The following is a 15,188-nucleotide window of genomic DNA, read 5'->3' on the forward strand; positions in this document are numbered from 1 at the left end:
CTTCTTGCACTGTTCAGTAATGCTCAACAAGAATTTGAAGGATAGCATTTTGTGTTCCTGCATGAAACTTTTTCTGGACGTAACAAAAGAGTTCAACCTATACTTTCACTTCCCGTGAATCTTCCTGTTTCTTTACTTGTCCCATTTCTGCTCCCTTCTTGATTACACCATCATTCTCTTTAATCATTTAATCTTTTCTATCATAGTCATTTACCTCTGTGCTTTCCTCCCCTCCCCTGATCCCCACAGCCCAAAGCTTTCTATTATACATCTCCAACATTTTCTAGTTGTGATGAAAGGTCAACTTGAACTGTTTACCTTGTGGCTCTCCATAGATGTTGCCTGACCTGAGTATTCGCATCAATTTCTTTTTTTTTCTGATAATGTCATTTTGGTTATTGCATTTAGAAAGTCTTATTGTGCTTGTTCCTAGTGCAGCAGGTGAAGTGCTGTTATATTATTCCTACTGTGACATTGAGGAGCCACAAGTGATCTGTGAATGGCAAAAAGCCTTGTGTCGTCAGCTGCATTTTACAGGCAAAGTAGGTGATGGATATCTTTTACATCCAGCTTTTGTATGCCTAATCTGTCTGATGTGACCCAATGAAATACGATCTCACAAGGATTATCAGCAGGCAGGCTGGTCAAAAAAAAATCTGTGGCATCGAGGGGAGACTGGCAATTTGGATCTAAAATTAGCCGTGGCTGGAAGCAAAGGGTAATGTTCGGGTATTTTCATGACTGGAGGGGTATCGTCAATGAAGTTCCACAGCGTTCAGTACTTATTCCCTTGCATGTGGGGATTGTGGTGATAAAGAAGTTTGTCAATGATAGAAAAGTTGGACATGTGGTTGACAGTAAGGAGAAAAGCTTTAGGCTGCAGGAAGATGTAGATTGATTGGCGAGTTGGGCAGAAAAATGGCAAATGGAATTTCCTCTGGGTGCTCTGGTTTCCTCCCACATCCCAAAAATTTGCAAGTTGGTTGGTTCTTTGGCCACTGTAAATTACACCTAGCATGTAGATGAGCGGGGAATGTGGTGGGGAGTTGTTGGGGATGTGCAGAGAAATATGGTAGGGTAGGATCAGTCTAAAAATGGGTGCTTGATGGTTGGCGTGAGCTTGGTGGAATGAAAGGCCTGCTTCTGTATCTCTCTTTCTCTCTAACTGTGAGAGAGTGCATTTGGGAAGGTGCAACAATACGATGGAATATACAATAAATGGGAATGTATTGAATGATGTGAGGAACAGGGGGACCTTGGATTATCTGCACTAAGATAACAGGACTGTTCAGTAAGGTGGTTAAAAGGGCACGAGTTGTTTTCTTTCCTTAGCTGAGGCATTGAATATAAATGTAGGGAGGTTATGCTGGAGTATACACAACACCAATTGGATCACAGCTTGAAATACTAAATATAGCCACCATAATACAGGACAGATGTGATTGCATCAGAGGGGTTTCAAAGGAGATCTATGAAGGTACTTGCCAGGACCGGAATATTGTAGTTTTATGGAAAGATTGGATAAGCTAGGGTCGTTTACTTTGGAACACAGGAAACTTGGGAAAGACTTAATTGAGGTGTATAAAATTTAGTGACTGGGAGAGTAAATTGCAAAGATCTATTTCCCCTGGCAGATAAGTCAAAAGACCAGGGAGTATAGAATTAAAGCAATTGTTAGAAGGAATAGAGGGGAGATAAGCTGCTGGGGTCTGGAAACCATTGCCTTCACCATCCTTTCAGACAGAACCTCTAATTACATTGAACGTTACATTCATCTGCACTTGAAGACTCATGACCTGCAAGGCTATGGTCCATGTGCAGAAAGATAGGATTAGGTTGGGTAGCTCTTTTCTGACCAACACGGATACAGTGAGCTTAGTGATGGGCCCCCTGAGTCATAACTTCTCCATGATTCTATGTTTAAGCAATGTTTCAGAGTATCTGGGCTATTATGATTGTCACAAAGTGAAACTTGAATTAATTGACTGGAGCAAAAAGCTGCTGGTTATTAAAATAAAATATGAAAGCCCACATTTCAGAGCAGTACTATCGGCATTGCTGACTTTCAGAGACAAACTGAAAGGTTGTTTGTTCAAATGGATCCACTCTATTATTCAGATTAACTCATGTCATTCCTAAAATGCAATTACATTAAATAAAATAGATTGTTTATCAACACACTTTTCTCCCTTACTGGAGTTTTATTTTGAGAGCAAAATTTAAATCCAATTTAGTTTTCTGTTACTAGCACCTGATAATTTAGGGAATGCTTTCCAATTTCACTTACTAATATACAGCATTAAATATAGATGTATATTTTGTAGTTGTAGATTGAAAAAAAGATGCAACAAGCTTAGAAGGTAGAATGCCTTGACTGGACTTGAGACAGAAAGACTGTACAATTAATTACAAATTCTGATTAATTCTTTGTATGACTGGATTGGTAGGAAAGACCACCATAACATTATTGACATTGTTATATGTCCAATCAAACTGAGATTCTGTCCTTCAAGTTTCTTTTGAGAAAGCTGAAAGTATTTGAGCATGATAAGTAGAAAATACATGATATTGGTGCTGTGGTAAAAGATCAGCCAGGATCTTGTTGAACGATGAAATAGATGCAAAGGGCCAAATGTCATCCTCTTGCTTGTTCCTAGCCTCCTACACTATTTCAGTAATATTTAACAGACAGTTAAAGGCAGCACTTCATCTTTTGACTAGATGCTTTATAACAATGTTAACAACCTTATGATGGTGCCTCCTGCCAATTCAGTCATGCAACTCAATGTAAAAAGTTCTGCTTAACTGTTTGTACGTTGTGTTTCTGTCTCAAGTCTGATAAAGGTATTTTACCTTTATAACTCTTCTTTCATGCTATAACTGAAGAAAGGTGCATGCATATTTAATGCTGTATTATAGAAAGTGAAATTGAAAAGCATTCCTTAAATTGCTGCATGTTAGGAATAAAAAATAGTAATTAAGTTTATTTTAAATTTTATAAGTAATGCTATTGTAAACTAGGAAAACCCCTTAAAGGTATACTAAACTACTTGGTTATAAGCCATGTATTTTACATAACATAAATGTGTCTTGGCATGAATTAATTTGAAATAAGAATGGTGTCCATTTGAACACGTAATCTCTCAGTTTGTCTCTGAAAGATGGCAATTCTGACAGTATTGCACTGAAATGTCAGCTGAAAATCTCTGAGAATAGGATAGACTGTTAAGATTGGCACTGAAAGCTAAAAAGCAGGACCTCAAGTGTGGTAACTGGATTGCTGCCTGTGCCACACACCAGTGAGGGTAAGAATAGGAAGATATGGCAGACAAATGCATGGCTGAAGAGTTGGTGCATGGAGCAGGGTTTCAGATTTCTGGATCACTGGGATCTCTTCTGAGGAAGCTATGACCTGTACAAAAGGGATGGGTTACACCTGAACTCGAGACGGACCAATGTCCTTGCAGGCAGTTTTGCTAGAGCTGTTGGGCAGGGTTTAAAATAGGTTGGCAGGGGGGTGGGAACCAGAGTGTTAGGTCAAATGATGGAGCGGTTGGTGTAAAGGTAGATACAATGTGCAGATAGACTGTAAGGAAGGATAGGTAATGGATAGGGTATAAACACAGTCAGTTGGATGGGTTGAAATGTGTTTACTTTAATGTGAGAAGTATTAAGAATAAGGGTAATGAACTTAGAGCATGGATCAGTACGTGGAATTATGATGTGGCCATTACAGAGACTTGGCTGTCGCAAGGGCAGGATTAGTTGTTTGCTGTTCTGGGGTTCAGATGTTTCAAAAGGGATAGGGGCGGAGGTAAAAAAAAGGTGGGGGAGTGGCATTGTTAATCAGAGATAGTATCACAGCTGTAGAAAGGGAGGATGTCCTGGAGGGGTCGTCTACTGAATCAGTGTGGGTGGAAGTCAGAAACAGGAAGGGAGCATTCCTGGGAGTATTCTATAGGCCTCCCAATAGCCACCGGGACACTGAGGAGCAGATAAGTAGGCAGATTTTGGAAAGGTGCAAAAATAACGGGGTTGTTGTCATGGGAGACTTCAACTTCCCTGATATTGATTGGCACCTCCTTTAGTGAAAAGGTTTAGATGGAGCAGAATTTGTTAGGTGTGTCCAGGAAGGATTCCTGACACAGTATGTGGACAGGCTGACTAGAGCTGAGGCCATACTGGATCTAGTACTAGGCAATGAACCTGGTCAGGTGACAGACCTCTCGGTGGGCAAGCATTTCAGATATAGTGACCACAACTCCCTGACCTTTAGCATAGCCATGGACAGGGATAGGAGCAGACGAAATGGGAAAGTTTTAATTGGGGGAGGTCAAATTACAATGGTATTAGGCAGAAGCTTTGGAACATAAATTGGGAACAGATGTTCTCAGGGAAATGCACAGAAGAAATGTGGAGGCTGTTTAGGGAACACTTGCATGGGGTTCTGGATAGGTTTGCTCCACTGAGACAGGGAAAGGATGGCAGGGTAAAGGAACCACGGTTGACAAGAGGGGTGAAACATTTAGTCAAAAGTAAGAAGGAAGCATAGTTAAGGTCTAGGAAGCAAAAACCAGGCAGGGCTCTTGAGAATTATAAGGTAGCCAGGAAGGAGCTTAAGAAGGGACTTGGGAGAGCTGGAAGGGGACATGAGAAGGCCTTGGCAAGTAGAATCAAGGAAAACATCATGACATTCTACATGTACTTACAGAATAGGAATAGAGTGAGGGTAGGACTGCTCGGGGATAAAGGGGGAAACGTGCCTGGAGGTGGAGGAGGTAGGGGAGGTCCTTAATGAATACTTTGCTTCAGTGTTCACTAGGGAGAGGGACCTTGACGAATGTGAGATCAGCATAGAACAGGCTAATGTGCTGGAGCACGTTGAGGTTAAGAAAGAGGTAGTGTTGGAGCTTCTGAAAAACATAAGGATAGATAAGTCCCCGGGGCCGGACGTGATATACCCCAGGTTACTATGGGAGGCGAGGAAACAGATTGGGGCGTTGATGATGATACTTGCATCCTTCGTAGCCACAGGAGTGGTACCAGAGGATTGGAAGATGGCAAATGTTGTTCCCTTGTTCAAGAAAGGTAATAGGGATGATAATCCTGAGAATTGCAGACCAGTGAGTCTTGTGTCAGTGGTGGGCAAGCTATTCGAGAGGATTTTTAGCGACAGGATTCATGAGCATTTTGAGAAGCTTATTAGGGATAGTCAGCATGGCTTTGCCGGGGGCGGGTCGTGCCTCATGAGCCTAATTGGGTTTCTTGAGGAGGTGACAAAACAAATTGATGAAGGTAGAGAGGTGGATGTGGTGCATATGGACTTTAATAAGGCATTTGACAAGATTCCTCGTGGTAGGCTCATCCATAAAGTCAGGAGGCATGGGATCCGTGTAGACTTGGCTGCGTGGATTTGGAATTGGCTTGGGAGTCTTTTGGTGGCGCTACATGGAGTAGGTCGTATCTTGGCTTTGCTCCATTTTTAACTCCTTATGCACCACCCTTTACTAAGACTTTTATAATACTTTTACAAGACTGATACTGACTTCTAAGTGTCAGAATGAATACCAGAGCTAAGGCTGGAGCTGATGGCAAGGGTAATGGAGACCCTCAACTCACTTTGGAAGCTATCTCTAAACTGGATAAAAAGCTTGACCAGAGATTTGCCACTTTGGAAACGCTGTTAAAAGATATGGAAGACAGACCACACTCATACAGGAGAGTGCTAAACAACAGCAATTAATTGCTGAACTGGATCAAGCTGGCAAGGAGAGAGATCGCAGGCTGGACTTACTGGAAAAAGATTTAATGGTGACCAAACAAAGACTGGAACAGCAAAGACAGAGGATTATTGATTTAGAAAGCCGCAGTCGGAATTGGCTTGCCCACAGAAGGCGGAGGGCCGTAGTAGATGGAGAGTATTCTGCCTGGAGGTCGGTGACTAGAGTTGTTCCGCAGGGATCTGTTCTGGGACTCCTGCTCTTTATGTTATTTGTAAATGACTTGGATGAGGAAGTGGATGAAGAAGGTTAGTAAGTTTGCAGATGACATGAAGGTTGGATGTGTTATGAATAGTGCAGAAGATTGTCGTAGGTTACAACGAAATATAGAGTTAGGTGGAGAAGTAGCAGATGGAGTTCAATCTGGAAACATGTGAAGTGATACACTTTGAAGAATGACCTTGAAGGCGGAGTACAAGGTTAATGGCAGGATTCTTAGCAGTGTGGAGGAACAGGGCGATCTTGGGGTCCAAGTCCATAGATCCCTCAAAGTTGCCGCGAAAATTGATAGGGTAGTTAAGAAGGCGTATGGTGTGCTGGTCTTCATTAGTTGGGGAATTGAGTTCAAGATCTATAAGGTAATGTTGCAGCTCTATAAAACTGGTTAGAGTATTGTGTTCAGTTCTGATCACCTCATAAGAAGGATGTGGAAGCTTTAGAGAGGGTGCAGAGGAGATTTACCAGAATGCTGCCTGGATTAGAGAACATGTCTTATGAGAAGAGGTTGAGCGAGCTAGAGCTTTTCCCCTTGGAGCAACACTGGATGAGAATGACTTGATAGAGCTGTATAAGGTTATGAGGGGCATAGATAGAGTGTACAGCCAGCACCTTTTCCCCAGGGCGGCAATGGCCAATACCAAGAGGACATCAGTTTATGGTCAGAGGAGGAGAGTTTAGGGGAGATGTCAGATGTAGGTTTTTTTACACAGAGAGTGATGGGTGCCTACAATACACTGCAAGGGCTGGTGGTAGAGGATTATACAGTAGAGACATTTAAAAGACTCTTAGATAGGCATATTAAAGTAGGTAAAATGGAGGGTCATGGGCTATGTAGGAGAGAAGGGTTAGATTGATCAGGGAGTAGGTGTTTTTACTATATATCATGGGCCGAAGGGCCTGTACTGTGCTGTAATGTTCTATGTTTTAAGACAATTAAAGGATTAATTCTTCTCTCCATAGATGCTAACATTTTAGCTGATTGTACCATTTTTGTTTTTTGTGCTGAAACATATTTTTTGTTTAGCAGATTTCTGGTGGTAGAAGTACATCAGTGGTTCCATCATAAATTTTGGCAAAGTTAGGATAAAGAGCTTATCACTCTTGTACAAGGTTGACCAATAGTTTGCATTGAGTATAAAATGAATTATTCAACCAGCAACTTTTCTTTCAGGTGCGCATCTCTAAGGAAGGAATTAATGGAACAGTTGGTGGATGCAAAATGGCAACCGAGCTATATGTTCAAACTATGCTTTCCCATCCGCTCTTTCAAAGTATGTCCATGGAGGACTTTAAGGTAAAGGAGAAACTGGTTGTCTGCTACATTAAAGAATAATTCAGTGTAAATTTAACAAAAGTTCCATAACTATGGTTAAAATGAAATTTGTAAGAAAACTTTTCTCATTTCCTTAGGTAATTTCGTGCGACAGCTTCTGTCAATGTCTCCCAGTTTTTTTTTATTGAAGTTCTTGGTTAAACTTCCATATAACATCAAAGAAGCCCAAGCAGAAAGTGTTTGTGTATACCTGGAACTTCGAGTCCCTTCTAACAAACAGAACAAATTCCTATTATCAACTCTGTCTGAAATCCTCATCATTTTATATATTTATATCAAATCTCCCCCTATGCTTCTCTGAAGAAAACAATCCCAGCCTCTCTAATATTCCTTTGTAACTGTAGTTCGTCATCCCAGTAACCATTCTCATAATTCTTTTCGGGACCTTCTCTAATGTCTTCATATTCTTCCAACAAATGTGTCAATCAGAATTGAACACAATACTTCAGTTGAAGCCGCACCATTGTTTCATAAAGGTTCAGCATGACTTCCTTACTTTTATGCTCTCTGGCTTTATTGAAAAACTCAGAATTGTGTATGCCTTATTAATCACTTTCTCAACCTGTCCAGCCTCTTGCAGTCACTTTTGCACTCTTACTTCAGATCCCTCAGCTCCTGCACCTCTATTAGAACAGTGTCGTTCCTGTCAAAATGTATCAACTCTCATTTCTCCACATTAAACTTTATTTGCCGCACAGTTGCCCATTCCCAGCTTGTTTATATCTCGCTGCAGCTTATCACTATCCTCTTTATAGTTCACAATACTGCTAAGTTTTGTGTCATCTTTAAAGTAAGAAGTTATGTCTTGCACCCAAATCCAAGTCATTAATGTAGATCAAATGAGCAAAGACATTAAAACTGATCCCTGATGAACACCACTATTTACCTTGCTCCAATCCAAGAAACAACCATTTGTCACAAACCTCTTGCTTGTTGTTTAGCTAAATTTGTATCCATCAATGTCCCTTTTATCCCATGTTTTTCAACTTTCGTATAATAGGCCTATTGTTCAGCACCTTATCAAAAGCCTTCTGCTTTACTCTCATCAATTCCATCCATTACCTTATAGAAAAATTCTATCAAATTGGTTAAATACAATTTACCCTTAATAAATCCATGCTGTTGTAAATGAAACAGGTTCAGAATAAATGTAGCAATTTAAAACTGGATATTGTAAAGTGTGTTTAGGCCAGAAGCAGCAACAGCACAAGATATTACTTCATGGCCTTTAAAAAGACCTCTTTACAAGAGCTTATGACTAATATTCTCCTTTGCTTTCTGCAACACAGTCAATTTTTCCTTTCCTTGTATTTACTCAATTATCTTTTGAAAGTATTATTGAATTTACTTTCTCGTCTGCACCCAACTTCTTGACATGTGTTGGGATTACTACAACTAAAAGCCACTGCCCCTTTTAATCACATGAGCCTCAGTTTATATTACAGTACACAGTTTTGATTACATTCTTGTTCTTCATATTCACATTTTGTTCTATGTGACATTTTAATTGATTCTGGTCAATTTAAAGTGCAATGTGCATACAGTGCATTGGTACGCAAATCTATTTGCATCTCTGAGAACTATAAAACAATTCTTACAATAAATATTTTTGGCTAAGCGGAGTGCTGGAGGAGCCCACTGTTTTCAAGATCTGCGAGTTGGAGTTTTTAAAGAGGTTGTTCCCATGGGAGTGGATCCTGAAAAGATCTCTTATAAAGATGCAGGTAAGTGAAAAAGTACGTGGGACTAGGTACTAGTACGTTGGAGTAACTAAAAATCTGTTCATAAATGGCCTGACTACTAATTTACAAGCAATGAACTATTTATTAACATCTTATTAACATCAGTAATTTAGAAGGATAACTTTTTGGTTTCCAATTTTTTTGTGTTAGACAGGGTCTTGAATAAACATGAGCTTTATTTAGCTGGAGCAGTGGATTTATTTGGCATTTTAACCAACCCTGTATAATTAAAAGCACATTTGCTTGAATGATGTTGTGGCAACGTTAATGTGGTGTGCGACTACAACTTATTTTGTTTTACGGTTCATTTTATATATTGTAGGAATTCATTTAACTCCAGAAGAATTTCACAGAAAATTGGAAGTGTTGTCCAACAATGCCCAAATTCGAAAGGACACCATTTTACTAGATTGTAGGAACTTCTATGAGAGCAAAATAGTGAGTTTTATTCAGATAGTTTTGCTTTTCCAATCGGTTATTTAGTTTGAAACTATGTGTACGGACATGTTTAAGTATTTACTAACTGCAGATAAACCATAGTGCCGCAAGTAGTGAAAAAATTCCATGAAATTTTAATGCTGGTATTCTATTTAAACATTTTGTACTAATAAATAGCTGAGTTGATTTGTTCCCAGTATGGCAAGAGTACATGGAAGTTTTGTACATGTCTACTGCATTAACTATACTTTTTTCCAGGTGACTTAAAAATGATTGAGTAATGGCAACAATTGTTTTGAACCTGGTAGTGAACTGAAACATGAAATGTTATTAAACTTTAGTCTTAGTTCATTTGGTGCGATCATTGTGTAACTAAGCTAAACTTATTGGAGGGCCCAGATTCGTGCTCTGTTCTCCAACTTTGTTGATTGCAACCACGATGTTGTGGATATTGTAGTTGGATTCAATGAGGATGGTTAGTCTGGAATACACAATGATCCCCTACTTGAAAATCTGCTTGTGTGTCTGTAATGGTACCACAGTGAATAGCCAGCAATCAATTGGTCTCCAGAGTTGCACATGCAAACTCCACAGAGACAACACCTGAGATCAGATTTCTGCCACTGTATGGCAACAGATCTATGAGCTGTGTGATTTTGCAGACTTTATTGTTGTTGTTTAGAATACCAGTTTCACCTTAAGCATCAATGTATGCAAGAGGATTAAATTAATTAGGAGTTGTGTTGAAAGTTATTGAACCAGCACTTGTTGGAGCAATAATATAACAGCTTTCTCCTGCAGTCTTCATTTGATAATATTTTGCAATCTAACATGCTGAGTAAGGCTTGTAATGCCATTGCAAAAGCAACAAGGAGCTAAAGTGCATTGACTTAACCATTGGGATTTTGGGATTGAGAATAAAACAGGAATGACTAGAAAAAGAGGGTGAATTAAAGTTGAATCAGGTACAGGAACAGAGCGAAGGAATGGATTAGAAAGGAAAGTAACAACAAATTTAGAATCTTCAAAATGTGGAATTTATTGTAAGAGGACTGGCCAGAGGTTTGTTGCTATTGCATAAATAATTATCAAATCGTAAAAAAAAGATATATATTCGTATTGGTTTATTATTGTCACTTGTACCAAGGTACAGTGAAAAACTTGTCTTACAAAACGATCATACAGGTCAATTCATTACACAGTGCAGTTACATTGAGTCAGTACAGAGTGCATTGATGTAGTACAGGTAAAAACAGTAACAGTACAGAGTAAAGTGTCACAGCTACAGAGAAAGTGCAGTGCAATAAGGTGCGAGGTCACGACAAGGTAGATCATGAGGTTATAGTCCATCTCATTGTATAAGGGAATTGTTCAATAGTCTTATCACAGCAGGGTAGAAGCTGTCCTTAAGTCTGGTGGTACGTGCCTTCAGGCTCCTGTATCTTCTACCTGATGGAAGAGGAGAAAAGAGAGAATATCCCGGGTGGGTGGGGTCTTTGATTATGCTGGCTGCTTCACCAAGATAACGAGAGGTAAAGACAGAGCCCAAGGAGGGGAGGCTAGTGTCCGTAATGCTCTGGGCTGTGTCCACAACTCTCTGCGGTTTCTTGCGGTCCTAGGCAGAGTAGTTGCCGTACCAAGCTGTGATACATCCAGATAAGATGCTTTCTATGGTGCATCTGTAAAAGTTGGTGAGAGTCAAAGGGGACAAACCAAATTTCTTTAGCCTCCTGAGGAAGTAGAGGCGCTGGTGAGCTTTCTTGGCCGTGGTTTCTACGTGATTTGACCAGGACAGGCTGTTGGTGATGTTCACTCCCAGGAACTTGAAGCTCTCAACCCTCTCGACCTCGGCACCATTGATGTAGACAGGTGCATGTACACCACCCCCTTTCCTGAAGTCAATGACCAGCTCTTTTGTTTTGTTGACATTGAGGGCAAGGTTGTTGTCATGACACCATTCCACTAAGCTCTCTCTCTCTCCTTCCTGTACTCCGACTCATTGCTGTTTGAGATATGGCCTACAACGGTGGTATCACCTGCCAACTTGTAAATGGAGTTAGAGCAGAATCTGGCCACACAGTCATGAGTGTATAGGGAGTAGAGTAGAGGGCTGAGGACGCAGCCTTGTGGGGCACCAGTGTTGAGAATAATCATGTCGGAGGTATTGCTGCCTATCCTCACTGATTGCGGTCTGTTTGTTAGAAAGTCAAGGATCCGGTTACAGAGGGAGGTGTTGAGTCCTAGGTCTTGGAGTTTGATGACAAGCTTGCTTGGGATTATTGTATTGAAGGCAGAGCTGTAGTCAATAGTCTAACGTAGGTGTCTTTACTGTCCAGATGCTCCAGAGCTGAGTGTAGGGCTAGGGAGATGGCATCTGCTGTAGACCTGTTTTGGCAATAGGCGAATTGCAATGGGTCCAGGTTGTCTGGTAGGCTAGAGTTGATGCATGCCATGACCAACCTCTCAAAGCACTTCATGGTGGTGGATGTCAAGCCACTGGTCAGTAGTCATTAAGGCATGTTACCTTGCTTACTATGCTGTTAAGTTCCAACCCTAACTTACTGTGGCATATTTAAATAGGTAACGATAATTAATGAGAAAATCTTGAAATTCAGAGAAGTATTGGGCAGTATATTAGTGAGATGTAGCCTGTGGAAAATAAGTAGCAGAGCAGCATATATCATTCAACAAGTTCATATTTATATTATTTCATATTTCCTTACTAATAGGAGGCCATTTGGCTTATCGAGTCTGTGCTGGCTTTCATAGCAATCCTATTTCCTGACTTTTTTCCCCGTAACGTAATCTCTCTCAAATACCTGTTCACATACACAAACTTTCACATACAGATTCTGGAAATTTAAAGCTCGTCAGATATTTTTCATTGTCCTACATTTGCTGTTAAATTTGCTTATTAGTAACAACATCCATTAATGTGCTGTTACTTTTTAAGTGAGAAGTGCAATATCTCTCATTCCACTCACGTTAGGGATTGTATTGATATAGGTTCTTCAGTGGGATCCAGCTGAAGTGGTGGAAAATCAATTCTGACAGCCTTTGTGAAGAGAGAAACAGAGTTTACATTTCAGATTAATGACCTTTCATCAAAATTGGAACAGTGAGAAAACGAGCATCTTTAAGTTGCAGATAGTGGGGAAAGGTCGAAAGAACAAAGGGAACATCTGTGGTAGGGTGGAGACCAAGATCATGCAGGTGGCATAAAAGACATTGGTGCTATCTAATGGAATTGTGAGATGCAGAATACTGCAGTTGCTGGAAATCTGAAATAAAAGTCCGTTTAGAAGGCCAATAATAAGGGAGGACAGAGTGGGAAGAGGATGAAGAGTTAAAGTGACAAGGAAACTTGGGGTCATCTTTGTGGACTGAAAGCAGGTGATTGGCAAAGCCTATCTGCATTTGGTTTCTCCTTTACAGATGAAGCAACAATTCATTTGCACTTCCTCCAATTTAATGTATTGCATTTGGTAATCACTAAATGGTCTCTACATTTGAGAAACCAAATGCAGACTATATTGCAGAACAGTGCCTACCCTGTTCCAATAAAAGCCAAAATAAGTCTGGAGAACATCATCTTCCATTTAGGCAGATTCCAATCCTCCGGACTGAATAATGAATTGAATAATTTCAGTTAACCAGCCTTTTGACTATGTGTCAGTTCTGATTTAAAGTTATTCACCTGTAAGATTAACTCAATTTTTCTCTCCCCACAGATCCTACCTGATCTGCTGAGTACTTCCAGCATTCTTTTATTTCAGATTTCTGCCAGATGCTGTGTTCTGCAGATTACAATCCAGTGTTGTTCTTCTCTCTTTTGTCCTGCATTTACATTTTTCCAGAGAGATCAGCTATAATTAACACCCATTCATTGTTCTCTTGGATGGCACCTTCAGTTTTACATCACACGTACAATCTTGGTCTCCACCCTTCGTCTCCACTATCACACCTTTTGTTCTCTCCATCCCTCCCCTTCTCTGCAATTTAAAACTCGGGTGTTATCTCACTTTTGTTCTTCTGATGAAAGGTCATCAACTTTTCTGTCTCCACAGTTGTTGCTGATTTACTGAGCATCTTAAGTGCTTTCTGCTTTTATTCTCAGATTTCCAGGTTTTTATTTTGCATTTGGAGATCATTTCTGTTGCTTTAAAGAATACCCTACCTTAGACATTAAAATTTTAAAAAATGAGTTTCTGTCACAGTATAGAGACTCTTACAGCCATAAAACTGTAAGCAAACTTTAAACTACTCAGGCGACCTCTGCATTTTGCCCTTCTAGGTTACGGAAATTCACCCTTGAAGAAATCACTACTCAAAAATTTGAAATACAGAATAAAATCTGCTCTCACAGAATTTGTGTGTGGGGAGGGAGGTAAATAAATCAGCACAGTTGGTATCAGATGGCTTCATGTTGTTGCAAATCACAATACCAACTGTTTTCTAGGAACGCAACTCCTCTCCCCCGAAACACAGGGGTTGCCTGTATACAAAGCCACCAATAAGATGATAGTCATGTTAACTAAAGAATTTTCACCTAAATGCAGGAGACCTCTTTGGTTCTCTTCAAGTGAGACTGGTTTGTTTAAATGCATTTTGAACAAGTAGATGAGATCTTAATTTAATGTCTCATTGTCAGAAGTGTACTCTATTCAATGTGTCACTTCCTCTACACCACTTGGAATTGTCAGCCAATGTTCAACTTTAGGAAGGGGCTTGAATGCATTCTCAGATGTGAAAGTGGTCTCAACTGGGCCAAAGTCTATTCATGATCTGGTTTGGGTGAACCAGGTGGGTAATCACTGTATAGGCACAGTGAGAACAGGCCATTCAGCTTCATGAAACTAAATAGCAACAATGTGAAGTGGGTTACCTTCTGCTAATTTTGCATATTCTACAAAGCTTGGGCTAATTAATCAAAATTTATGTCATTATTCTATGAATGTGCAGTGTCTTCAGCTTGTGTTTGATCTACCAAATATAGTTAATGAATAAAACTTCTTGTACCATTCTTTTAAAATTAGCTCTCTATTGAAAAATGACAGAAAATTTACTTGTTTTGTAATTCTTTTACTCTTTTTTAAGATTCATTTGCTGAACTGTAGTTTGTGTTTAGGGAAGTTTTCAACACTGTCTTGCTCCCAATATCCGGAAATTCAGCTACTTTCCAGATTACATTGATACAAATTTGGATTGCTTTAAGGGCAAACAGGTCCTTATGTATTGCACAGGAGGAATCCGCTGTGAACGAGGCTCAGCCTATCTGAGGTCAAAGGTGAGATGCTTAGTAACATGAAACCTATCTGATTAATTTCATTGCTGACTGTCAAAATGCAAAAATATCTTGTTGATGTAAAATTAAATTATTGAAGTCTAAGGGATTTCACAAATTTTCTCTATTAAGAGAAAATATAAATCTGTAAGAATTTAGAGTACTCCCTTGGCAATCAGGAGCATGCAGTTTTTAAAGAGGTGTGAATTTTCTGTGTTCCCTGTGGATAATTTCACATAAAGCTCCTCACTAAAACTGTCAATACAATTCATACAAAGTTGTAATTTATTGGTAAAGGTCACTAAGGCTGTGAAAGTAATTTCCCAATATTAGTCTAATTGGTCCATCCATGGATAATGTTGTTACTGTTTAAATATTTTTGGCTTAACAAA

The 15,188-nt window shown here is 39.7% G+C and overlaps 1 protein-coding gene across 4 annotated transcripts in view; it reads left to right on the plus strand.

The window, feature by feature from the left end:
* LOC127572498 (thiosulfate sulfurtransferase/rhodanese-like domain-containing protein 2) overlaps positions 1-15,188 on the plus strand; it is a 29,383-nt gene that overhangs the window by 5,992 nt on the left and 8,203 nt on the right. For all 4 annotated transcript variants that reach the window (XM_052019847.1, XM_052019848.1, XM_052019849.1 and 1 more), the window contains 5 exons: positions 434-542; positions 7,171-7,293; positions 8,951-9,056; positions 9,397-9,512; positions 14,641-14,799. In XM_052019847.1, coding sequence (XP_051875807.1) covers positions 434-542; positions 7,171-7,293; positions 8,951-9,056; positions 9,397-9,512; positions 14,641-14,799 — 613 coding nt within the window. The remainder of the gene's footprint in view (positions 1-433; positions 543-7,170; positions 7,294-8,950; positions 9,057-9,396; positions 9,513-14,640; positions 14,800-15,188) is intronic.

This window comes from Pristis pectinata, chromosome 7 (genome assembly GCF_009764475.1).
Source record: "Pristis pectinata isolate sPriPec2 chromosome 7, sPriPec2.1.pri, whole genome shotgun sequence".
NCBI lineage: Eukaryota > Metazoa > Chordata > Chondrichthyes > Rhinopristiformes > Pristidae > Pristis > Pristis pectinata.